At 45.2% G+C, this 27,522-nt stretch overlaps 1 protein-coding gene and 1 long non-coding RNA gene across 2 annotated transcripts in view; one reads left to right on the top strand and one right to left on the bottom strand.

Annotated features, from left to right (window-relative positions):
- Nucleotides 1–27,522, bottom strand: part of xmas (RRM_XMAS2 and SAC3_GANP domain-containing protein xmas) — a 388,469-nt gene that overhangs the window by 10,296 nt on the left and 350,651 nt on the right. The window contains exon 27 of the mRNA XM_050172352.2: nucleotides 1,274–1,453. Coding sequence (XP_050028309.1) covers nucleotides 1,274–1,453 — 180 coding nt within the window. The remainder of the gene's footprint in view (nucleotides 1–1,273; nucleotides 1,454–27,522) is intronic.
- LOC129382806 (uncharacterized) lies at nucleotides 10,533–27,435 on the top strand. The gene is made up of 3 exons (XR_008610841.1): nucleotides 10,533–11,305; nucleotides 18,500–18,807; nucleotides 27,306–27,435. It is a non-coding gene; the product is annotated as an uncharacterized lncRNA (long non-coding RNA).

The following is a 27,522-nucleotide window of genomic DNA, read 5'->3' on the forward strand; positions in this document are numbered from 1 at the left end:
TCAAGCACTGGTTCCCAGAGACTTATGGAAGAGGTGGAGGAGTACCTCCACGCACCTGTTCGGCCCCGCTTTGAGAATCCTTTCCTGTGGCGGAAAAATTTCGGCGAAGTCAAGTACCCGTCACTGTCCAAGCTAGCTCGGCTATACCTGTCGGTGCCAGCAACCCAAGTGTCAAGTGAGAGGTTGTTCTCGTCAACAGCAAATGTTGTCACCACTAGAAGAGAACACCTTCTCCCCGAGCATGTTGAGCAGTTAGTGTTTATACATAGCGACATGCACTAGGATGAAAGGCTGGGTGAGCAGTGCACAGTGGTCTGAATAAATTGAAAAATGAAAAGGTCTCGTGCCTCATGTCTGTTTCTCATTGCCTCACATTTATAATGGTTCAGAAAATATAACTTATAAAACAGCCAGCAGAGATCATTGTAACAAGATTATGTACTTCACTCCATCAATTTTTCTGTTGTGTACTAGGAGTCCCAAATATTCGCTTCGATTCGAAAATATTCGCTTCGCTTCGAAATTATTCAAATTCGATCACTATTTGCTTCGTATTCACTTCGAAGTGAAAAAGCACTATTTGCACATGCCTCAATTTTTCGCTATTTTTGGTGCGAGATTCTGAATTCCCTCCGGCAGTGCAATATTTGGCTCGCACATTCACAGGAGCCTCTTGCACAGATTGGCAACATTTCCTTACAATGTTCAAAAAGTGTTTCGAGGCCCCTTCACGTATGTCTGACGAAAGTCACATCCTCTTTTAAAATGATTGACAACCAATTCCTGACTTAAAGTTTATGTAATATGGCTTGGATGTCCTACCTGCAGCCAGTAGAAACATCAGGCTCCCAGGAGTTCTCACAAATTCATGGTGACCCAAAGACTTTTGAGGACTAATGATTGGCCCATGCAATAAAGCTTGCATTTTAAGAAAGCAATGAAAATGTGCCAAATAATTTTTTAGGTGGAAACACTCATGAGAGCCCTATGGCAGATAGTGCAATTCTGTCCCATCAGCTGGATTACTTGAAGAGGCAGAAACTGCTTACATGAGAAATTGTAGTGTGATGATTAACCTCTTAATTATTCGCTTTAGGGCCTCAATGACAGAAATCCTGTGCTTGGAACTAGTCTCAGAAAGAGGGGCTCAAATTCTGAAATGTGTTCCAGCACTGTAGAATAATGCAGTTCCGACAACCACCACTTAATTCTACGCCATGGAACCCTCATGTCTTTGGAAAATACGTTACTGCACTATGTGGCGACCACTAACCCTGGCCAAGTGTGGAGACGTTGCTGGGAGTTGTCAGCATGGTTTCCAGCTGAGAAGAAAATGAGGCTGACAAGCTCTTATGGTGTGCAAGCATCATCTCGAACTGATGAAGGTGCTGCGAGTCTGAAGTCCCAAGCACTTGATCTGTTCTGCCAACAGGTTGCAGCGCTTTTTGCTCCCCTGTAAAATGTAAGCACACAATATTAGCTCTCTTAATGTTTATTTTCTGCTTAGCAAACAACAGCCCCATGCTCAGCACCACACTTGTATATGGGAGGTTGAAATTAAAATTAAATTATGGGGTTTTACATGACAAAACCACGATCTGATTATGAGGCATGCCATAGTGAGGGACTCCGAATAATTTGACCACCTGGGGTTATTTAACATGCACCTAAATCTAAGTACATGGGTGTTTTTGCATTTCGCCCCCATCAATATGTGGCCGCCGTGGCCGGAATTTCACTTATCACAGTGCTTGGACAAACAACCTTGCATCTCTCGAGTCGTTAGGGACGTAGTATAGTGACAATACAGACGTAGTATAGCGACAATACGATGGCGGAGTTGGATCTGGCTCCAGTGCGAGCCTCCACATGTACGCACCCCAGTACCTTGAATAAAACCAGCTAGCAAACACTGCTGGGTGAGGGAGGCATGTCCCTCTGATATTTTTTTTTGTATTGTTTTCTGGTGCTATCCACGAATATTCAAACTGCATAGAACTGAACATCTTATCCCCAAAAAGCTTTTTCAGCCCGCCAAGAAAATATTTGAAGGTGCTGCCGTGGGCGTCCCTCTTACTGCTTACTGCAACATTTTCCAATTTTACGACCGAATTCAGGGCAAACTAAAGAAGTTGTCACGAAAACCTTTCATGCTCATTTCAATATCCTTAAATGTAAATAATTTCCACGCATTTATGCTGTGTACAAAAGAAAAAAATATATTCAGTTCCACACCCGGTCCAAATGAGGAACGTTTTATAAGTGACGTGCCTTCGTGTGTTTTATATTTCAAACAGAATTGAAGAGAGTGTCAAATTTAGAACATCGCCTTTGCAACATTCCTGAAAAAGATTGTGTTCCTAAACAAGATATAAGATAAAACAATATAGTTACATAAATTACTTTTTACAAAATGATGATTTTCATACAATAAGGTAAAAAAAGTTTGGCCTCAATTGGAAAAAAATTTGTATGGAAGTCTACTTATGTCAGGCAAAACATGGCTGTGAGATTATGTTTCCTCCTTTGCTTCATTCGCAAAATATCACAGGCCCAATAGGCCAATATTGAGCATGCTGGCTTTAGTGACCTCCGTGAGGACTTGTTCTGGTTTGTTAACATTTACTCTCTCTCCCTAACAAGAACAAAAAAGGGCATTGGTTGCCAAAAGTGAACGAAGGCTCACCTGGAATTTTTTTTATTGTGGTGAGAACAATCAATATATTTTTTACTTTGTTTCCTGTTTCAGGACACAATGCAAGAGAGAACAACCTCAGCACTAATTGTGGTGCTCAAACAAATTTATTGCGTGTCCTTTGCAGTTATTACTTAAACTGGTTTAATCAGCATCAGCGGGCTAGCGGCAGTTCTCGCAACAAACAGCAGATGTCCGCTTGACTGATCATGGGAACACATGCCACGAGTGAATTCCAGGTGGCATCGACTTCCATTCTACTGACTTTTACAGACCATGTGCCTCAATGGCTGCAGCAGGTGCACAAAACAGGGCCACAGGTTGCCGCTAAGTTGGGAGATTAAATGGCGCTTCCAGAACTCGGTTTGAGCAGGGAAGCTTGGTGCTTAACGAGTCCACCCACACCAACACAGGCGTTGTTCCCGCGCCCAGTGGCGGAAAATATCCACATCGCAGACGTATACTTGGAGTGGCACAACTTGTACAGTTGGCACTTTATTTTTAAAATGCCTCGCTGCACAATTGCCGACGTATGTTACGGGACAGTGTATGGGTACTTTTTCATCTAATGCTTCGTGCACTCTACCTAGGGCGTAGCAGGCATGCGCTGTGTCATGATGCATGTCGTCACTTATGACAGCAAAGCTGTGCGTTGCTTTGCTTGTCGTGGCAACACAGGTGAGATTTGTTTCTTGTGCCAATGGTACAATTGTGTTTCATTTGAAAGAAGGACTGTCCAATTTTCCGCAAAATCAAAATGCAGAACAATGCCACTCGTACTTCTTTGCCTCATGAATAGCCGCAGCTTGAGGGCGGCGTATGCATTCCTGAGGAATGCATTTCGTCAACCATTTGCCAATCTCTTTCACAAAAAGGGTCAGAGACGTCTTTTTGATCAAGTCGCCGCTTTCCTGTACAGCAAATTTGACCTCGTCTTCGTCGACCATTCCTCAGACTGGCCAGAGTGAGGCCTCCACTCTGGGCAGCGCTTGCATTTTCCGAATGTACAATCTGTGGTTGGGGAGCCACAAAGGCACAATGCTTTAATGCCTTTTAAAGAGATTTCCATGCAGGTTTGCATTCTCAAGCGTAGAGACACAAAGGTTGGCACTAGTGAAAGAAAACGCAAATGCAAACTTCTTGTGAGCAGCACCCATTTTGGATGCAGGCTGTAAAACTTTGACAGAGCGATGACACTTTCGGGGTGAGCTGCTTTTAACATCTGGAATGTTTCACGGATAGAACATGTCATAAACCACTTTGAGACGTACTATCTCTGGCCGTTCGTGACGACTGACACGTCCTTGTTCGAGCTCTGTCGAGAGCACCCAAGTTCATCCTTGGTGAAGTAGTCGAGCGCAGCTTGTACATCCGATGGGCTTAACGTTGACCTTGTGTACCGCTCAAAAGCTCATCCATGCTTCTCACACCAATTACGGGCCTTTCTGAGCATCTACGTTGTAACAGCTGGGATTGCCTGTTGAAAACGTTTGTTTCCAACTTCTGGTGGCACGATAGTTAAGAGACGAAGAGGCTCTCGACAGGACCTTGAAGCCTCATATGCTTGCTTCAAACTATTTAATCAGCCAGTGCATGCACAACATTCTGTCACGGACGGTTCAGGTGTACTGACGCTTCCGTATGCAGTGCTTAAAGTTGAGCATATCTTCGTCACCACGATGCTTTCAATCTTGGTCCGTTTACTCTTTCCGTAAAATCATCTGCTGCATTCGTGAATGGCAGATGGTGGCTTCAATCATGAAACATCACAGAAAAGGTGGACGCACCGGTTCAAGTCGTCAATTGCTTCTTCTTCCTGAAGGAATGTCTCGTTTGCTTTATCGCAGATGTCACAAGATGAAGATAGGATTTCCTTGAGACACGTAAAGTAGTGCTGGCAGATCTCATTGGTGTCGTGAATATCCTCAGCCTCTGGCAGCAGCTTCCGCAGGGAGGCAACCACCAAAACGTTTATGCAACTAACATTTTTTTCCTTAGCAATCTTCTTGTGAACACGTAAATAATCGGCACAAAATACTCGGAAATAAATATTTATTTATTTTATTTCTTCATACTGTCAACCCTCTGCTGAGGGTTCTTACAGGGAGGGTTTAAATATAGGCAGACCATATATACAGGTGCATCAAGCGGCAGCGGAATCACAAAAATACATGTTTAACAATTTTTCAAATTCACAAACATCACTGGCATCTGCCACAAAGCTTGGTATCGCGTTCCAGAGTTCAATCACGGCAGGGAAAAACGAAAAGCGGAACACATCACTGTGAGCAAAGTATGGGCGTAAAACATATTGATGATTAACACGACTGCTTCGTTTACCTGGAAGCTGCACATATTCATCCTTGTTGATTTTGAAATGTCCATGTAGTATTCAAGAGGTCCCAATACAGTCTTTCACTATGAGACCTCCTTCTGTATATTATTCTTTTGTATAACCTGTAATCTATAATGAATGAATAAATTTCTATCTGTGAAGACAGCGATAGAAAAAACAAACAAACAAGAAAAAAAGCATTATAATCGTGTCATGAACCTGAATATAATGCGAGACACAATCTGAGGCCTGAAACTTAGGAAAAAAACTTGCGTTATATTCATGTAAATATGGTATGCTAGAGTTGCAGGCTGCAAATTGAGTATGCATTAGCACTTCTGAAGGCAGCAGCACACAAGCGACACAAATAAAATCTGTGAATACATTTTTGTTGAAAACAAGCTACCAGAGCGAAGTTTTTTTGCAGCAAAGGAATGAGAACTGTAGATTTACATACAGTGCAAACTGAGACAACCAGCAAAGGCACTGAGGCCAGTACGCTCAACATCGGCCACTCTGGCCCATTACATTTTGTGAATAAAGCAAATGAGGAAATAATATCGTACCTATGTCTTGCCCGACATAAGTGGACTTTCATCCAAATTTTTTTTCATCACCTTAATTTTCGAAAATTAGCATTTTGGGAGAAACTTGTTTATTTAAATTTTTATTTTTTCGTGTCTTGTTTTCTGAAGGAACACAATCTTGCAGGAATGTTGCAAAGGCAACATTATACATTTGACACTCTTTTCAAGTTTGTGTGTGAAGTAGAGAAAACACACAAAGGCACATCAAAATTACAAAGCTTTCCTTATTTGGCCATGTTTGGAATTTTAAACTATTCTTTTTCTAATGTGGACAGCATAAAAAAGCATAGAGGTCATTTACACTTAAGCCTACCAAATGAGCAGAAAAGATTTGACAATTTTTTTTAGTCTGCACCGAGTTCGACTGTGAGGTAGAAAAATACTGCAGCAAGCAGTAGCAGCACCAGGACAGCTGTGGCTTCAAATTTTTTTTCTTTGGCATGCTGGGAACTGTTCTTGTGAATGAAATTTTCAGTTCTGTGCAGTTTGAATATACCTCGATAGCATACATTGATTGATTTGTAGCGTTTATTGGCGCAAGGGCCAGATGTGACCAAAGAGCGCCAAGCCGATGATTCGTGCTTGTCAATGATATATGACTTAATTGCGCGGAGTATAGAAACATGGCTGTATAGAGGCCTAAAAACATTCGCTAAAAAGTGCAAGATATATATGTGGTGCAATGTGGCTGTAAAAGGGCCTGAAGTTTATTCGCTCTAAAGAGGTAAAATACAAGTATATACATATTAAAAATTACAGTGATTGCTCGTGTCTGCGATGACAATAGATGTTTCACGAGATGAGGGATGACCAGTAAAATATGTAGTGTCTCTAGCACTAGTGCCTCAGCAAGGCCTTGAAAGCAAGGGCTGGGAGACTTGTGCTCTAGAAAATGGTTTCGTTGCAGCTACGACCTCCAAGTGGAGGCCGTGCTACAAGTAGCCTGGCCAAATCACATTTAAGGTGTCAGTTTCAGTAAGAAAGTTTAATACTGATTGAAAAGTAAAAAGGGGTTCATTGCTCAGAAAAAATGCTGGGTGTAACAGTATGTGTTGGAGATAAGCAGAGGTAACATACTTTTTTCTTTCTGCCTCTATTTCAGTGCATTGGATAAAGAACATGAATAACTGTAAGCCTCTTGCCACATTTGGTACATGTCGGAGGTTCGCTTCCCGCCAAAAGGTAGGAGTGAGTGGCGTAAGTAGGTCCTATTCTTAATCTACAAAGAAGCACTTCCTTATGCCTTGCTGTTCTTTCAGATATCCAGTTCCCTAATTTTGGTTTGATAACGTGTAGCTTATTCTCTACTGCATTATCCCATTGGTCCTGCCAGTACTTCCTCAGTTTGTGGCGTAAGAAGGGCTTAAGTTCTGTGGCTGGTATGGGTTTATTCACATCCGTTTCATTAAAGGCGACTGACGTTGCATTTTCGTGAGCAGCTACATTACCTTTTATGCCCGTATGGCCAGGTACCCAACATAGGACGATGTTTTAGTTGTACTATATTAAGGCTAAGCATAGTTGTGTGTATAGTTTATTAAAAACAGGGTTCTTATGTTTTCGAAAACTCATTAAGGCCCTTGCTACACTTAATGAATCTGTGAAGATGATGGCCTTATTCAAATTTGTTTGTCTGACGTACTTTACAGCTGAGAGTATTGCGTATGCTTCAGCCGTAAAAATACTTGTGTTAGGATTTAGAGTACCGGAGGTGGAAAGAAATGGCCCAAGAGCTGCATACGTGACACCAGCAGATGATTTGGAAGCATCTGTATAAAACTCGGCACAGCAGTACTTCGCTTGCAGTTTGAAGAAGTGTGACCGTATGTGTGCCTCAGGTGCATGTTTTGTTATTTCGACAAAAGAGATATCGCACTCCATGGTCTGCCATTCCCAAGGTGGTGGAAGGCGAGTGGGAGGCATTAGGATATTTTCTGGAAGATGGATGTCTGTTTCTTCTGCCACTGCTTCCAAGGGTAGGCTCAAAGGAGTTCTAATACGTGGGTGGTTACTGTTAAGTCTGGCAGTGGACAGGTCGCTAACGATGGAATGACATGGATGCTCGGTGTCTGATTTGACCTTAGTGTAGTATGAAAAACTGCGTTGATGCGTTCTGCGTTGATGTAAGGACCATTCGTCGGCCTCGACGTACAGACTTGCAATAGGGCTAGTTCTAAAGGCGCCTGTTGCCAGTCGTATACCGAGGTTGTGGACCGGGTCGAGAATCTTTAGCGCACTCTCAGTTGCGGAGTGGTACACCACAGCTCCGTAGTCAAGGCGTGATTGTACGAGACTCTTATACAGACTAAGCAGACACTTCCTGTCACTGCCCCAGGTTGTTCGAGAGAGCAGCTTGAGGAGGTTCATGGTCTTGAGGCACTTTTCTTTAAGATATTTTAAGTGGAGAATGAAGTTAAGTTTTGTGTCCAGGATAACACCTAAAAATTTGTGTTCGAGGTCAACAGTTAGTCTTTCTCCATTAAGGTTATTATCTCGTTGTGGTAGTACACCTCTCGTTTGAAAACAGGACGCATGTGCTTTTTTGGGGGTTCAATTTAAAACCGTTCTCGTCCGCCCACTGAGAGTCTATTCAAGCCGAGCTGTAGCTGCCTCTCGCAAATGCTAAGATTGCATCACCTGAACCCTATCTGTACATTGTCTACATGGACGGAGTAGAAGAGTGTTCGAGGTAATACGGTGTGGAGGGAGTTCATTTTAACAATATATAGCGTACAGCTCAGTACTCCACCCTGCGGTACACCTGTCTCCTGTATGAATGGTCGGGACTGCACATTGCCAACTCTAACACGAAATGTCCTGCCAGAGAGATAGCTTTCAACTATTTTCAGCAGGTTGCCGTGAATGCCCAATGCAGAAAGATCCCCAAGGATCCCGAAGCGCCACATAGTATCATACGCCTTCTCTATGTCAAGAAACACTGATAATACAAGCTGCTTGTGGACAAAGGCATCCCTGATGTACATTTCCATGCGCATAAGTTGAACTGTCGTCGATCTGCCTTTTCTGAAACCACATTGATATGGGTCTAATTTCTTGTTTATTTCTAGATAGTGAACCAGGCGACTGCTTACCATCTTCTCAAAAACTATGCATAAGCACCTCGTCAATGCTATAGGCCTATAATTATTTGCCAAAGAAGGGTCCTTACCCTGTTTCAAAATGAGAATTATCATGGCCTCTTTTCAAGCAGAAAGAATGTGGCCGGACGACCATATAGAATTGTAGAGACAAAGAAAGGTTTTTTGTGTTTCAGGCGGCAGGTGATTAAGCATTTCATATAGGATGCGGTCAGATCCGGGGGCAGATTTGTTGCAGCTGTTTAGGGCTGCCTGAAGCTCTGCCATGCAAAAAGGTCTATTGTATGCCTCATATTTTGTGCTTTTCCGTTCTAATGGTTGTCCTTCTATTTGCCTTTTGTACCTTTGGAATGTTTCAGAGTAGTGCGAGGAGCTGGATATCTGTTCGAAATGTGCGCCAAGAAAGTTCACCTGATCTTCCATGCTGTCGCCTTGAGTATTCACTAAAGGCAGAGAGTAAGACTGTCGACCCTTTATTCTATTCACTCTATTCCAAACCTTTGTTTCGTCAGTGTAAGAGTTAATGCCTGATATATACTTTCTCCAACTCTCTCTTCTAGCTTTTCGCCGCGTTCTTCGACCCTGGGATTTGACCTGCTTGACATTGACTAGATTTTCTGCCGTCGGAGAATCCCGAAGTAAACCCCATGCCTTGTTCTGCTTCTTACGCGCTATTCGACACTCATCATTCCACCACGGAAGACGGCGTTTTGTGGACAATCCACTTGTTACAGCAATATATTTGGAGGAGGTGTCAAGGAGAAAAACCGTAAAATATTTAACCGCAGCATCTATGCTTAAAGCACTCATGTCGTCCCAGGATAAAGAAGCAAGTTTTTTGAACTTTTCCCAGTCAGCTGGGTCAGTTTTCCAGCGAGGTAATTGTGGGGGACATTCATTAGACATTGGTGTGCACAGAGCTACAGGGAAATGGTCACTCCCGTAAGGGTTTTTAATAACTTTCCATTTAAAGTAAGGTAGAAGAATAGGAGATGCAATGCTAAGATCTATTGAGGAGTATGTTTTGTTTGCCAGATTATAATATGTGGGCTCCTTCCCATTCAAAAGACATGCACCTGAAGAAAAAAGGAACTGTTCAATCAAGCGACCTCTCGTATCGCAGCACAGGTCACCCCATAGGTTGCTGTGTGCATTTAAATCTCCAAGCACAAGATATGGTTCAGGTAACTGATCTATTAATGTTTGGAATTCTTGTTTGTGAAGCTGAAAATGCGGCAGTATATATAAAGAGCAGATGGTTATCAGTTTATTTAAAAGTACAGCTCGAACAGCCAGTGCCTCAAGGGGTGTTTGTAGCTGTAAGTATTGACAGGCTATGGATTTGTCAGCTATGATGGCTACACCGCCGGGTGATGCGAGGGAATCATCGCGATCCATCCGAAATATCACATAGCGACGAAGGAAGTGTTTATGTTTAGATTTCAAGTGAGTCTCTTGGACACACAGCACTTTTGGTGCTAGTTCATTAAGGAGTTCTTGAACATCATCAAGGTTGCAAAGCAGGCCTCTGATATTCCACTGAATAATCAGTGTATCCATATTAAAATAAATGTTGTGCTATGTGTCAAAGAGAATGAACTTGGTTTAGCTTACAGTGCCCTTTTGGGGCCCTGTAATTGGAGTTTTGTCTTTTTTGGAGCGGTCGACAAAATCTCACCGCTCCTTAGGCATCAACTGCGCCTTCTGACTGGGTGTTGTGTCCATGGCCTCTTGAGAGGCACTGGACACGCACTCTTGCGAATGGTGTGTTTTCCGTGAAAGCCTTGTCTCGGAAGACAAGGCCCTGGAGCCCACCGTCCTGGTGGTTGGTGGGTTTTTCTTGACCTCTGAGCTGGGCTGACTGGTGCCAGCACTAGCAGAGGCCTCCACTGTGGTCAAATTCGGGAGAGGTAGGGCAGCCTTCACTGCTCCCACCATGGGGGCGGGTGGCATTGCCGCACGCTCGCTACGCATGGTGCTGGCGTCCGCCAAGTGCCGTTGTGGTACTGCCCCCCGACGTACCACTTCGGCAAAAGATGTGCTCTGTGCAAACGTTGGTGAGATGCGTTGTCTTGCTTCTCTGAAAGTTATGTTTTCTTTTACATTTATCGCAATTATTTCTTTTTCTTTTTTCCAGACTGCGCATGATCCGAGAATATGCAGGGTGGCCACCATTACAATTGCTACAATGGGGCTCAGCCTTACAGTCATCTGCAGAGTGATCATTGATGCCGCATTTCGCACATGTTAGCCGCCCTCTGCAGCTTTGTGAAGCGTGGCCAAACCTCTGGCATTTAAAACAATCTCGTGGGTTGGGGATGTACGGTCGTACTCTGATTTTGATATATCCAGTTTCTAATGTCTCTGGTAACGTGCTAGAGCTAAAGGTAACTATCAGGTGCTTAGTTGGCAGCTTCTTGTTGTCCCGTCTGATCTTTATTCTTTGTACGCTTATTACGTTTTCATCCTTCCATCCTTCCAGGAGTTCTTCGGTCAAGTCCATCAAGTCAATGTCAGAAATTACGCCTTTGGCTGTATTCATGGTTCGGTGTGCTGTTACACTGACGGGGATGTCTCCAAGTTCTACAAGGTTCGTCAGCTTGTCGTGTTGTGCTTTGTCTTTCAATTCAAGTAATAAGTCACCACTGGCCAGCTTGGTGATTTTATAGCCACCTCCAATGGTCTCTATGAGATACTTCGCCACAGTGAATGGTGAAATCGTTCTTGCCTTCTTGTCAGGTTTATCACTGTGAACAACGTGAAATTTCGGGAAAGTCTGAGTGGCTTTGGGAGAAAACTGAAATGTAGCATCCGTGCACCCCCTTTTAGAGGGACGATCAGTTGAGAAGGGATTGGAAGTTCCCATGAAATATGTTGAGTATTCAGCGACGATGCCAGTCACCCAGCACCGAGCCCAACAAGGGGACAAGGCAAGGTATGTGGTGAAACAAGCCCTACTATGCCAACTGTACGTCGTCGCTATAACCACATATGTTATAACCAAGGTAGGTCATACCACACCGGGTTAACCCTCGCGCCAGGAATGTTGTAAGTTATCAGAACAAAAAGAAGACAGGAAAGACTAAAAGTGAGAGGGAAAGATGAAGGTGTGCGAAGAGAGAGACAGGAAAAGGCGACTGCCGATTTACCCCGGGTGGGTCAGTCCGGGAGTGCAGTCTACGTGAAGCAGAGGCCAAAGAGGTGTGTTGTCTCCGCTGGGGGGCCTTAAAGGTCCGAACACCCGGCATCGGCTCAAACCCCAGGACCCTCTTTTCCCCGGACACGGCTAAGCCGCGCACGGCTACACGCGGGAGGGGCCAACCCTCGTGTGCTCGGGTACATGGTGTCGCAACACACAAAACGCCTGCTGATGCAGACACCCCTGCGGGGCCCGATAGCATACAAAAATTCAAGATAGAATAAACATACCAAGTGGATGTGCACGTTCGACCTCTCACGGAATCACCCTACTGCACATCGTTGTCACACATGGTGTCAGAAGCTTGAGGAAGGTCATCTCACGTTGGCAAGTTCTCAGCATTTTTGAACTGCCAGCGGTCTTCATCAGCAATCACACTGATCAAATCAACTCGCTCATTTACATCATGGGCAAAAAGGCTCAAGATGTCCTCACGGCACTTTGCTTTGTCAAATGCCAGCCAGTGTAGAGAAGTACACTAAAGTCATTGAGGCCTTTGACCATCACTTTGTTATAAAGAGAAACGTCATTTAGGAGAGAGCACTTTTCAACTGCTGCGCACAAGACGAAGGCGAATCAATAACAGACCATCACAGCTTTGCACTCCCCAGCTGAGCGGTGCGACTACGGCAACTTAAAAGACGAACTGATCCATTGACCGGATTGTCATTGGCATGTACGACCAAAAGCTGCCAACGAAACTACAGTAAAACCGTAATTCAGATTTCACGGGACTGAAATGAATGTCTGCATAAGCTAAATGTTGAATTATTGAGGATATCAAGAAAACCAGGAACAAATGCTTACTACGTCAAAATGCTTTTACTTACTGAATCAATCAGCAAGTCCTGCTTCTATTTTGCAGAAAAGCAGTGCAGAAGCTACAATTCTTGCCATCTCGTGACTGATTAACACTCTCACTCCCATATTCACAAATGTATCTTAATTTGAAGCCCATGCTTGACTTGATATAAAGGACGCTTGTCCTGAACGCACCAAAGGATACGCTATGAGCGTCATGGGCACGTTCACACGAGGCATCATTTATATCAAGTCAAGCATGGGCTTCAAGTTAAGATGCATATCTAAATACGGGGGTCAGTGGCAAAGGCCTGGTGAAAGTCTTTGCAGCGTGGCTGGGGTGCGTCTTCATCTGAGACATGCTTTTCACTAACGTGCACACAACCGGATTATTTTTAAGCTGGGGAGCTGGTTGCCAAAAGATCGTTCATCCAGTGCAGTGTAGCCGGTGCTCTTCATCCTTGACAGCTTTGCATTGAGTGAAAATGAAACTACCGTTTGCCACAACCACTGCGTAAGAAACGGTGATCACTATCGAAACGATCGTGGATGGCTGTGATATGTGGTACGCGGCAGTGGGAAACATAAACACATGAAGGCAGTGTGCCGTGTGGTGGTGAAGAGGAGACCGACTCCTGGCAAATACCCGTGAGTGGGTATGTGCGAAAGGGCCCTCATCATCATCATCGACACTGATTCGGGAGTGTCGACAGTGGTGCCTCAAAAGGCATGGCGCGTGGGAGTGTGGCCCGTGGCATGAGCAGTGTGCGAGGTTCGGTGTTCAAGGGCAAAGAGCTTCGTCGCTGGGCGTCCGGCCCAAAGGAGCTATCGCTGCCCGCGTCACGACGCTGCACCCGAATCAACGTGAGAGGCTACCTCGCCCAGTTCATCCACTGGGCAACTGGTCCAGGAGGGCTGGCGGTCTTGAACCAGGGTGAACGAGCATTCGGGTGAGCAGCCACAGGGCTATCCCGCCAGCTGTAGATGTGACCCGGCGGCTGTTGCTGTGGGCTCCGGAGCGAAAACCCCCCGGCGAGAAGCCGGGCACGCGAGGCTCCAGTATATCGACTGTGGTGCAGGGCCACCCGAGTCCCGCAAGGCGGTCCGACCCTGCTGGCCGACACTGGTTCCACGACGTCTTCGACATGGCGACACATGCTTCCGCCTGAACTGTAGGCAGATTATATCTGATCAATACATATATATAGCCGCGTGTCGTATTTTGGGAACTGTCGTGTTTGTGTGCCATTTTAATGTGTTAGGTGTGTCAACACAAGTCTGATGTGTGTGTGTTTCTGCGTGCTGCTTTTGCCTCTTTCTGGAGTGATCCTGCACCCAATAACATCAAGATGGCGACTACGCAGTTTTTAGGCACGCAGCCGACTCGCGCACCGAGTCAAAATGAAACTACTTTTTGCCGCAACTGTTGCAGACGAAAGTGCAATCACTATCGATGCAATCGTTGATGGCGACTGCGCAGTTATGAAGGCATTTGGCCGACACAGTGTTATGAGCAGCGGTAAACACAAGCATAAAGGCACAAATAGGCATGAAGTGTTCCGGCTTTTTCAGCTAGTGACATGGCAATGTGGACTCCGCCGCTTCATTTTGGTTGGATGCTAGCATCGTTCTTGCTCTTTTGCGTCGCATGTTTGTGGCGCTCCGTGCTCGCCGAGCTCCGAGAGTTGTCCTATTAATCGATGTGTGGCCAAATACATCTGAATTAATTAGAGTTTGATTGCGTTCAATAATGCATACGTCTGCTGGGACTAGAGAAAGGGCTCGAATGAGCAGAGTTTCTGAATTAATGAGGGTCGAATGAACAAGGTTATGCTGTACAACTTAAGCACAACCTCACATTACTGTGAGCAGCACTTCGCACAAAGCAATTTCATGAAATCCTTAAACAGCAGCATATTCACTTTGTAATTGACTCATCAGAAGCAACAATGGTGAACATTGATTGCATGCAGACAACTAAGCAAAATCGATGCGATGCAAAACAGTTGTGCAACCACATACACAGAGTTCTGGCCACTGGTGCAGTAAGCAGGAAATGCATCCCAAAAAGAGTGTCCAGCATCAAAAGTACTGCAAGAAGCGTTGCAAAAAGGGATATTTCGCTGCTGTGCACTGGTCATCACGCACGCTTCATCACCTGCAGTCAAGCATGTCTCTGTAAAACACAAGCTTCCTTGTAGCAATTGGAAACGGCACAGCTACTCTGTGGAGAACGCAGTTGTGGACACCAGCTGGTGCAGATGTGTATGTCCGCCCGACCAAAGGAGACCTATAGAGAACTCAGCTCATCAACGCCACTGCACGAGTCTGACAAAGTCCTTGTCCAATGAACAGTTAGATGTGCTAGGAATGATGAAAGCAGAAACTGCAGCTGACAAAGGAGCAGCCATGTCGGAGTAGTAGTTCTGTGTTGTACAGTAAAACCTCGTTAACCCATACCCGCTTAAACAGTAGTTAAATTGAAAAGTAGTGAAGTCAAATCCCCGACTCAGCGACCATTGAACATAATGTGTTTTGTATCCGCATAAACCGTACCAGCTTATTGTGTACGTAATGGTTAACAAGTAGTGTTTCCACTTTTCATCGCGCAAACATGGTGGTGCGTCGTCTCCATCGGGCGGCCCAGCAGAACAACAAGCCTCAGAGATCAGAACAACGGCCTCCAAGCACCCTGTGCGTTTGCGCGTGAAGCCACATCAACATCATTTCGGCGCCATGCCAGAGAGCCAAAGAGAGCATTGTGGCGTCTTGCAAAGAAGGACTCGCATCATGCTGAAGCTCGGATAAAAGAAGACGCCAGGTGCTCAGCATAGAAGAGAAATTAGACATAGTTCGTGCTATCGAATGTGACACGAAGAAGCCGGTGCTGGCATGCGACAGGGATCTACTGTTGACCACGGTGTGTGGCATTTGGAATGCAAAGCAGTTCCTTGGCAGTGCTGCTGCGACCGCGAAGAGATGTCTTCACTTTTATTTCCTTAAAGACCCCTCACTGGGGTATTACATAAGGGGTGTACAAATGTTTATTCTAATTAGTGGCCACATGAGTTCAACGAAGAATATTAGTATTAAGCTTATCAGCAAACGTCAAAGAACAGGTGATTTCGGCTATGTGACAGAACAGGCCATTCCAGTCGGTTGATGATCGGCAAACGAAAGATGCAAAGAAGGTTGTAGTACGGCTGCGTGGATGGGTTACTTGCAAGGAATGCCCTGTACGCAGGGAATGGCGAGAGGGTGGGGCCAACACATATGGTGTATGATGGAGCGAGCTGTAATAAAACTTATGAAAGAGGATTAACGAATCAATGCGACGCTGGGATGATAGCATGTTTAAGGCAGACTGTGCTTTTAGTAGTGATATGTTGGTGCTGTAAGAATATGAAGAATTATTTAATCTTGCCACACGATTCGGATGTCAGCTACGATGTTCGACTTTTCGCCATCGTTTGCCGAAGTGTGGCCTAGCGACAGTGATGAGGACGACACGGAAAGCGACAGCACGGGTGGTTCAGGCTTGGCAGTGGCAGAAGCTGCACGTTACGTCAGCCTCATGAGTGCAATTCTCGCAATGAAAAAGGTGCCCCGTGATTTCTGCAATTCTACCGCCCGTGTGCACGGAGAACATGCGACGCCAACGAGGAATCTGCCAGTTGAGTGTTTACAGAGAAGAGGGGGCTGGATGAAAAGCTGGCTCGCAGCTTCAGTAAGTTTGAGGCTGCTGTCTTAGCTGCCAGGCCACCGCAGCATCCTACAAAAATAACACTTTTGTTGCACGAAGTGAATAAATACTTCATGTCTTTTTTCCCTTTGATAGCACTCTCTCTGAGATTCGTTTTTAACAGGTAAGTGGGTGATCTCATGCTATTTAGGTTAAGCAGTACTACCGTTAAGTACATACTTTTTCCGAGCTTCGGCCAACTACGGTTTAACGAGGTTTCACTGTAGTAGTAGTTCTATGTTTCATGAAATCTTAACAAGCCACTTAAGGGCCTAGGACACATCGACAAGTTGGGCTTTTATTTGAACACACAAGCGATCTTTCCGGCGAACATAGCTCTGACGCTGCACTCAGAAAATACTTGCACCTTTTCTTTGGCCTCATTGAAATTGAGGATCCCTTCACCATTAGACTGGAGGCAAACGCTGACCCTTTGCTATAACCTCTCCAAGACACATCTCGATCCCGCTGTGTGATACTGTTGAGGCTGAGCTGAAGAAGCTAGAGAGCCAGGGAGTAATAACAGAAGTCTAAGCTCCGTCTCCTTGGTGTGCGCCATAGTAGTCATACCAAAGAAAAGTGGTGGTGCCAGGCTTTGTGTGGACTACACAATGTTAAACAAAAGCATGCTAAGGGAGCATCACCTAATTCCTAGTGTGGAAAACACATTGGAACTCCTCAGAGGGCCAAAGTATTTCTCTGATTTCGATGCATACTCTGGATTCCACCACATTAAAATGGACCCAAAGTCACCTGAATGGACGACTTTCATAACTCCTTTTGGGAGACAAAAATTTAACAGGATGCCCCTTGGAATCACATCAACTCCGGAGCACTACCATAGGCTGGTGAGTCACATACTCCAAGGCTTGCAAAGCGTCATGTGCCACATTGACGACGTGCAGGCATGGGGAAAGTCCTAGCGGTCCCACAGCGAATGCCTCGCCTTAGTCCTTGAATGGTTACTGAAAGCAGGCATGTCACTGAACAAAGACAAGTGCTCATTCTATCAAGACAGCATAGGCCTCCTTGGCTGCACCACTGATCAAACGGTGTGCGACCAGATGAGGGTAGGATCAAAACCACCGTTTCTATGAAGCCACCAGCCGGCGTGACAGAACTCGAGCGCTTCCTCGGGATGATCAAATTTGTCTCTCGGTTCATCCCAAACTTCTGCGACATCGCGCACCTCTTGTGGGAGTCTAACCATTTTGCATGGGATGCCACTCAGGGGCAGGCTTTTGAACAAATTGAGAAAGCTTTGACTTCACAACCCGACCTAGCTCTCTATGATCTAAGGCCTCAGCTCACTGTCTCATCAGATGCCTCAAGCTATGGTCTCGGTGCAGTCCTGTTCCAAGAAGACTAGCACAGCAATTGGCGACCTGTGGCATATGCTTCAAAAACGCTTACTGCAGCTGAAGCCGGCTACTCTCAAATTGAGAAAGAAGCTCTCGGAATAACCTGGGTATATGAGAAATTTAGGGACTACCTCCTCGGGCTTCCTTTCAAAATAGAAACTGATCACAAGCCTCTTGTGTCCATCCGTTCTACTAAACCCATCGACGACCTCAGATCCAAACGTTTCTGACTATGCATGATGTGGTATGACTACAAGGTCACGTATATACCAGGCAAGCAGTTCATCACAAGGGATGCTCTCTCTTGTCAGCCACTTGCAACGCAGAATCCTGAAGCCATTACAAGCAAAATCTCGGTCAAAGTGGTGATTTGGGCAAGTTAGTTATGCATTGCTAAATGGTTTTTGCGCTAGAAGACGCAAACAAGGAAAACGGGAAGGGGAGAGGGGGGTACAGGACACATGAAGCACTATTTACAAATAATTTATTTCAAAACATAAGCGCTGATATACATGACGTGGTATAGTATGGCAGTTTCATCAGTGTACACTATTCTCCAGGTAAGCAATTTCTTCGTTGGAAAGCAAGAGGGAAGGCATGCTTACACAATCGAACCTGGCCCGTGGGCCCGGCTGCTGTGCTTCAACACAGCACGCTAATCCGCTGATGTTCTACATGCAGGTGTCACTTCCCACGATGATCCACGTTCTGTTCCCTGCCCTGGCTATGGTTTTTCTAGACGTACCCCAACCGCATCCTGCCTGGCATGTCGACTACGACACAACTGTTTTCTACCACCCAATGAATGCCAGCATCACTTCCAGACCGTTGACAGCGTTCGTGTGTCCGGCAGCGCCACTGTTCCCGGCAGCGTCACTCGACTTGCGGCCGGAATACCTATCGCCACCAACATCAATTCGCCCATCAGTTATAAAAGAGCAGGCGCGCACGGAGGCGTTTTGTGGGCCCGGCTGATGTTCTACATGCAGGTTAGTAAATCATACAGTCTTTTCACGAAGCGTTCAAGTAATTACTTTCTACTACAGCTGCCGGGCCCACACTGCTGGCTTTCCATTGTTGTTCAGTGTTGTGATGTTATTCGCTCTTTATTGTTGCTGGCGGGTGACATCGAAACTAACCCTGGACCTGATAATCAAGCCGTACTAAAAGAACTTAAGAGCCTATCCGCAGGTCAATCGCAACTGATCACCGAGATTCAAGGCCTCAAGTCTCAGTTACTAACAACTGACAAAGCAATATCCGATCTGAGCGTGCACATGACGAACCTGGAGACCCACTACCAAAACCTAATCCCCTTGCGTTCTGATATAGAAAGCGTGAAGAGTGATGCTGCCCGTGCAGCACACACAATTCAGAGGCTGGAAGCGCGTCTTGATGATGCCAAGAATCATTCTCGGCACAACAATTTAATTTTTTATGGTATTGATGAATCTTCAGGGTCAGAGTCGTTCGCGCAATCGGAGCACATAATCATTGACCACTGTCGCAAACATACGAGCATCACTCTTGACCCAAAAGAAATCGAGCGCGCGCACCGCTTGGGCAATCGTGCAGCTAATCGTAACCGCCCCATAATAGTGAAGTTCACCTTTCATAAAACAAAAGATCTTGTTGTTTCTAACGGCCCTAAACTTAAAGGAACAAACTTCAGCGTTGGCGAGGATTTTACGCATCCTGTTCAATTGGCCCGCAGACACCTTCTTTCATTCGCAAAAAGCAAATCAGCACCTTACTTCCTGCGCTTTAAAACTCTGTTTATGGGTAATAAGCGCTATGTTTTCGATGAACGCACACAGAGTGTGAAAGAATTGCAATAGCAGCCAACTCGACGCGGGAAACGCCCTACGGTATCGACACGAGCTTCCTCTCTAAACGCGATATTCTGTCTAACCTCGTGTCGTCGTCTAACAGTAATTTGCTGATAATAACTGAAACCTGGCTGACTGACGATATTACCGATACTGAGGTTCTTGCTGACTTGCCGAATTTCTGCCTTTTCCGGAAAGACCGCGAAATCTCACGAGGTGGTGGTGTGCTCACCATTTATCGTGCACGCTTGCAACCACTGAGACTGACTTGGAAATAATATGGCTAATCTGCCGCGCTTCACCACAGACTGTTCTCTTGGGCGTTTGTTACAGACCACCACATAACACTCCTGATTTTTCGCATAAACTTAATAACATCTTGAGCAAACTTAGTGAAAAACACCCTAACGCAGAAATCCTGCTTTTCGGCGACTTTAATTTTCCGCAAATCAACTGGACTAACAATAGTGCTTTAATCATAGGCAATGAAGCTGCAAAAGAATTTGTTAATGTGTGTCTTAATTTCAGTCTAACTCAACTTGTGCTAGAGCCTACGCGGGTTACAAAAGACACATCTAATGTACTCGACCTTATACTAAGCAGCCATCCTGACAGTCTATCATCCATAACTTACCTCCGTGAGGTAAGTGATCATAAAGTAATCCATGCCACCTTCACCTTTCAACCCATTCGACAACGAAAATCTAACAAAGCTATTTGCCTATATGATAAAGGGAACTATGAAGCTATTAATTACGAGTTAGGTGACTTCTTTTCAACTTTTGAGACATTATTCCATATGCACTCGCCTCAAGAAAACTGGACACTACTTAAAAATAAAACTAATGAACTCGTAAACAAACATATACCAAGAATAACTATGCACACTAATCAAAATAAGCCATGGTCCACCAGAGCTTTAAAGAAGCTTGAAAACCAAAAGAAACGTCACTTCCGGCTAGCCACGCGTCTTGGAAGCACCGAGGCTTGGTCAAAATACTACACAGCAGAGAACGCCTACCTGAGTGCCCTTCGCACTGGCATGCTAAAGAATCTTTTTATAACGTCGACCTGCCCCAGCTACTTACTCAAAATCCTCGGCAGTTCGGGCGCATTTTAATTCCCCAAGAAGCTCGTACCATCAGTGTGACGAATGCAGCAGGCGACACCGCCACGGACGCCGAGTGCGCAGATATATTCAACACAGCATTTTTTTCCGTGTTTACAAAAGAAACTACCACTCAAGACTTTCCACTATCTACTAACATAACATCACATATGCCACCCATTGTATTTTCGCTAGATGGTATACTATCAATCATTGAAAAAAACAAATTATGTACTTCTTCTGGTGTAGACGAAATTAACTCAAAGATCCTAATGAATACTAAGCATATATCCACGGCATGTTTCACTCTGTTGTTCACGCAATCATTGTCTACAGGTACTTTACTGGATGATTGGAAAGTTGGAAAGGTCGTTCCAGTATTCAAAGCAGGTAACGAAGACTCCCCCTTAAACTACTGCCCCATTTCATTAACTAGTGTTCCTTGCAAAATCATGGAACATGTCATATACTCGCATATCATGAACTTTTTAGACTCGGCAAACTTCTTTCATCCTTCACAACATGGTTTTCGTAAAGGGCTTTCATGTGAAACACAACTAGCTATCTTCCTTAATGATCTCCACGTTAATCTTGATAACGTTCAAACCGATGCAATCTTTCTAGACTACCCTAAAGCTTTTGACACAGTGCCTCATAACCGCTTGCTAATAAAATTATCTAGATTGAACTTGGATCCTCTTGTAGTACAATGGATAAAAGACTTCGTTACAAATCGTTCCCAGTTCGTCTTTGTCAATAACGTCTCCTCCGAACCCCTCCCTGTCACTTCAGGTGTCCCTCAAGGCTTAGTCTTAGGACCGCTTCTTTTCCTAATATACATCAACGATCTTCCGCTGCATGTATCTTGTCCTATTCGTATGTTCGCTGACGACTGTGTGATTTATCGTACTGTGACTAACATCTCTGACCAAGCATCTCTCCAGAATGACCTTAATAACGTGCAGGACTGGTGCAACCGTTGGCAAATGGCCTTGAACCCTAACAAGTGCAAATTTATTTCAATTTCCCGCCGTCGTAATCCTTATCTGTCTACTTACACAATTGCAAATGTCCCAGTAGAATCAGTTCTAGCCTATAAGTACTTAGGCATAACCCTGTCCCACAACCTTTCCTGGAATGCACATGCGACTAACGTAATCTCGTCAGCAAACAAGTCCCTTGGGTTCATGAGGCGTCATCTTCGTCATGCTCCACAGCACGTCAAACTACTCGCATACAAATCATTTGTCAGACCACAACTGGAATATGCCGCCGCCATCTGGAACCCTCATCACACATATATCATCAATGCACTCGAGTCGGTTCAGAATCATGCGACTAGATTCATCCATTCTTCATATTCATATAACATCAGCATTTCACACTTAAAGGCACAATCTAGCTTGGCATCTCTTGCTTTTCGTCGTCGCCTCGCCACGCTCTCTCTTTATCAGAAATTTTTTTACAGCTCACTAAGCCGCCCGCCTTACGTCACGCCATCGTCTTCATGCATGTCACAGCGCACCAGCCACCAGCCAAGTTTCTTGTCCTCGAACACGAACTGTCACTTTTCAATCATTTTTTCCTCGAGCTGCCAAGGACTGCAACGACCTACCCATTAATGTCGCTGCCATCACATGTCATTCACAATTTCTGGAAACTGTTGAAACCTGTATTTCAATGTAACACCTGCCTTTTCTTATGTTCACATGTTAACCACCCCTTATGTAATACCCCGAACGGGGTCTTTAAGGTAATAAAATGAAATGAAATGAAATGAAACTGTCTTATCGTCATGGCTTCGTGGAAAAATAACTTTTTTTTAAATACAGAGGAACCCCGGTTTTGCGACGACCCGGGTTTTACGACGGATTAGCGCAGTCCCGGCTAAGTCCCCATAGAAGCAACACATTAAAAACCTCGGTTATCCGATGAAGTTTTACACCTGACCCGCATTATACGACGACCCTTGCGAAGTGCGGGACGGAAAGGGGGACGAAAGAAAAGTGCTGCGGGTCTCTTTCCTCGCTCCATCTCTCCGCATGCGGAGCGCTTGACAACACTCGGCCGGTTTGCTCCAGCACAGCTTTCTTCCCTGCCTCGTCTCATCGTTAGTTTCTCTCTCCCCCACCAGCAGCCACCTGCGACGCCCGCTATGCTGAAATAGTGCCTTCTCCACAATTACTTTCTCCCTCTGTTCTCGGCGGCGTCGCCTATAATTGCGTTGGGGAAGCATTTCCCTCCCTCCAGTTTCCCAAGAGCAGATCGCCGACAAGGTAGCGTGGAGAGGCCTAGGTTTATCGCACGTGTTCTTCGTCATAATCCTAGCGACCTGCATTCAGCGCAGGTTTTGAGTTGTGTGGAGCAACGCGACGCATGATGTCCCGAAAGCGGACAATTCTGTCGCTCGGCGATAAGCTGAATAGAGGAAGCGGAAAAGTGGCATGGAGCCATGAAAGCCACGGAACCTTAAGATACCCAAATCTTCGCTTAAGACTATCCTGGCAAACAAAGCAGTGATATTGCAGAATGCCAACAAGTTCGGCCTCAAGCGGAAAGCGGCAAAAGAAGGACAGCATTCGAAGTAAGAAAAAGTTGTCATCAAGTGGCTGCATCAAGCACGGAGCTCTGCGATCAATGTTGACGGCGCCATTCTAAAAGAAAAGGCGGACCTTGTGACATTGCGTCTGGGCATCGACGACTTTCAGGCACTGAACGGGTGGCTAGATCGCTTTAAAAAACGAAACAGGATTGCGTACAGTCACTCCTGCGGAGAAAGCACTACCGTGGACGTTTTGACCGTGAACAAGTGAATGGAGTCGCTGCCGGAGATGATTGCTGCATAAAAGCCCTGCAACGTTTTCAACGAAGGTGAGAGCTGTATTTTTTACCATATGCAGCCAGAGCAAACCCTTGCGTTTAAGGGTGACACTGTCATGGTGGCAAGCGTAGTAAAGAGCGTGTGACGGCACTATTCTATGCTAACTAGGATGGTTCCGAGAGGCTGCCCGTGCTCATTGTTGAAAAGTTTGCAAAGCCACAATGCTTTAGGAACTTGAAGACACTGCCGCCGTCAACAACAAACTTCAGCAACAACTTCAACAAAAAGGCGTGGATGACGTCCTCGCTCTTCAGCAATTTTTTGCAGCAGCTGGATAACAAAGTGGGTGCTAAGGCGAGGAAAATATTGCTTTTCGTGGACAACGCACCCTGCCACCCGCACGATACATCCAGCCTAAAGGTTGTTTTTTTTTCCGTCCAACTGCACAAGCCAGCTGCAGCTTCTGGATGCTGGCATCATTAAGTGCGCTAAGCAAGGGTACTGAAAGTGGTTAGTGCAGTGTCGGCTGGCGGCTATGGAGCGCAGCGAGTCAGAAAAAAAGATCACTGTGCTCGACGCCTTGCATTTTATTGCCAGTTCGTGGAACGCAGTGTCACGAAGCACAATCGCTAACTCATTCAAGCACTGTGGCTTTAAGCGAGAGACTGCCTCCTCTGCTGGGGACGCAACAACCTCGATGTCGCTTGAGGCCGATGCAGGCTTTGCCGACAACAATTTTGAGGGTTTAAACCTCACCACGACCTTCGCCGAGTACGTGGAGGCTGATGACAATGTTGCGATCTGCGAGGAGGTGTCGCTGGATGACGCTATTGAGGAGGCTTTGCCTAGTGCCAACACCGCTGCGACATCGGACAAGGACAACGACGCCACAGATGCCGTGCCTGTGCCTACCACATTCGCTGAGGTGCTACGGCACATAGACGGCATCCGGAACTTCATCTGTTCACGCGATGCCACAGCAGACCTCCTTTTGGACGTTGCCCAACTCAAGCAAAAGCTCTTGGTTCACAGATCAAACAAGGTCCAAAAGAAACTTACCGACTTTTTTAAAAGTTCGCGCCGGCTGGCGGGAATTGTGGCAGTGGGCAGTGGAGTGCCGTAAAGGTTCGTTTGAATAAAGCATGATTGGTACCTGTACTGCAGCATTAATTCTTATCGCATTAACTTTTTTGGTAATTTGGGTTTCCAAGCCCTGCAGAGTATGTTAGTAGTTTACATTGAAGTTTCTCGTAAATCCGTCGCCCGAAATAAGAAGTATTTTTATAGGCGTACTTTATGTTCGGATTTTACAACGCCCGCATTTTACGATGCTTTTTCGCGGTCCTGAGAAAGTCGTATAATCAAGGTTTCACTGTATTATTTTTGGATTCTACAGTGTCTGATGCATTATCTCAGAAATTTTTATGCATCTTGGACCAATATTTTCGTCGTAATGACGTTTTATATCGCGTCAGTTAGCTGTATTTTTACTGACTAACGCGCAAAAAAGGGCCTTTTTTGTAACACCCAGTTGCCGTTCTAAGTTTCCGATTGCAGACATCTTAGTCTTGTTAGAAAGAGCAACTCTTCTCATTTAGTTTTCATGCCACCGCTACTCTGTGCACTGAACGGCTATGAAGAAAAAGCCAGCGAAAAAGTAATCCCTATGCGCAATTCCATTTGTCGACTGTGGCACATGACTGTAGTAATGCCATGCCATTGGCAGATTTTCACCATCGTCTGCTCAGACGTGCGAAACTCGGCACAAAACTATGTCAAATTCAGTTTGCTACAAGCCATAAATTCGGCAAACAGAAGAAGAAAAGAGTAGTTTTAAACTTTCGAAAGAGCGCAGTAGCTTTAGAAGGTGCCGGCAACAGTTTGCTACCGGTGCCGAGCCCCGCCGGAGTCTCCCCCCACGACTGCGGAATCGGCTTAGCAGATGAACGCGCTTTTGGCAACGGCCGGTGTTCATGTGGCATTCCAGCACTACTAATGCAACACAATGATTTGGAGAAAGTGAAGAAGGCACAAGAAAAATGGCAAGACTGCTTCAACGCAGGCTACCACGCAAAAATAGGATTTTCTCGCTCACGTTGATGTGGCCGTGGCCGGCTTGGATACGTGGTAGACGTGCTTTGTTATCATAAGCCGCGATTCTATAATTGCTCTGCCGTCTTGTTTAAAATGCAAGTTGCGGTGCGGTAGCGGGCAAAGGTGAATGTGACTACGGTCTCCCCATAGAGATAGTCATCTCGTGAGCAATCTGCGGCGGCCAAACGTGCACCCCATCCCTCGTTAACTCTCTCACTGTGCACGAAATGTGGAGCACCGTTAATTGGCAAACAGCATTAAATAAATTCTTTTCTTTTGCCAATTAAAAATATTCATCTCACGCGTGATCTGCGGTGGTGCCGCGTCGACCAAACTTGCAACCCATTCCTCATGAACAATCTCGCTGTGCGCGAAACAACACTTTCTTTTTCTATAACAAACGTTTATCACTAGGGCATACATGCTGAGGCATGTCTTAGGGGCATAGTAGCCTGTTAACTGGTAACCTGTAGATACTTCATTATATTCCTGAATAAATCAAGTTGTCTGTTTTTCTCAGCACAAACTTTCACTCGCCTGTTTGTGGCAACATTAATACACCTATAATGTGTATATATATAAATATATATATATATATATATATATATATATATATATAAATATATATATATATATATATATATATATATGAAGCTAAATGCATCAAGCTTGAAGTGCTGCAAGCAGATTACTACGAGGCTTACGAGTCGATTCTGAATGCAAATATGTATGCAAATATAAATGCAAATATGCCTCCAAAGCCAACCAAGACATGCACAGCTTTTGCTATTGCCTCGGATCTTACCTCCATATTCAGAAATGCAACTTAAGTTGAAGCTCATGCTTGACTTGATCTAAGTGACGCCTATCGGGAACGTGCTGAAGGAAACGCAGTGAGCGTCTTTGGGCACGTTAATGCCAGGCGTCATTTAAATCAAGTCAAGCATGAGCTTGAAGTTAAGTTACATTTATGAATACGGCGGTTAGTCTTCCGAAGTCATGGTTTGCAGCCACATGCAGAAACGTGCGCGAACTAATGCACATGCTTATCCTGTTTCTTCTTTTAATTTTTGAGCATGCTCCCTACGATGTTAATTAACACACCTTTCCGATGTAGATTTGCCCACGTGACATTGGGATGGAGTAAATGACTCCCATAGAGCATTTTACAAAGACACAGTCACGCCTTACTTTTGCACCTGCATTTACCTTGGGCGCAGATCTGAGGACAGAGCCTTTTTCAGCCTAATTAGGGGCTGAGAACACCAGAGGGACATCATGTCTGCTGGCAACCTTCTTGAGGTTGTGCGAATCTTGTGCATATATAGCATGACCTCTGGCATCTCTTTCAAGTGCTGGGGCTATGCCCTAGCCTTTGTAGCTTTTACGCTTGCCCCTACTCCTTGTACTTTGGCGTTTTATCAATTTGCACTAACCTACCGTAATTATAATGCAAGACCAACTAGCCCAACAGTCAGCCCTTCTGAATGGCAAGATAAGCATCATTTTTTTTGTTTGAACTTTATAGTTGTGCTCACATTAAGGCACTGCCCTGTTTGACCAACCTCCACAAGAGAGTGGGATTTGATAGATCACAGCCTGTTTATACTGGACATGTTTATCTCTGTTTTGTAGTGCATCCTGAGGGCTTCTCTTTGGAGGGATCTGTCACCTTGCACAGGCTTGAAAGCTTCATGGCCGCCGAAAACAGCCCTTTTACTCCTGCTCGTTGCCCGACCCTTTTATTGTCAGCCGATAAATAAATGGCAAAACAACCAGCTTCCGTCTTTCTCAGTTAGATGGTTGTTTATCATTTGGAATACCAGTGCGACTGTTCCCGGTTCGTTTCAGC

This window comes from Dermacentor andersoni, chromosome 6 (genome assembly GCF_023375885.2).
Source record: "Dermacentor andersoni chromosome 6, qqDerAnde1_hic_scaffold, whole genome shotgun sequence".
NCBI classification, from domain to species: Eukaryota; Metazoa; Arthropoda; class Arachnida; order Ixodida; family Ixodidae; genus Dermacentor; species Dermacentor andersoni.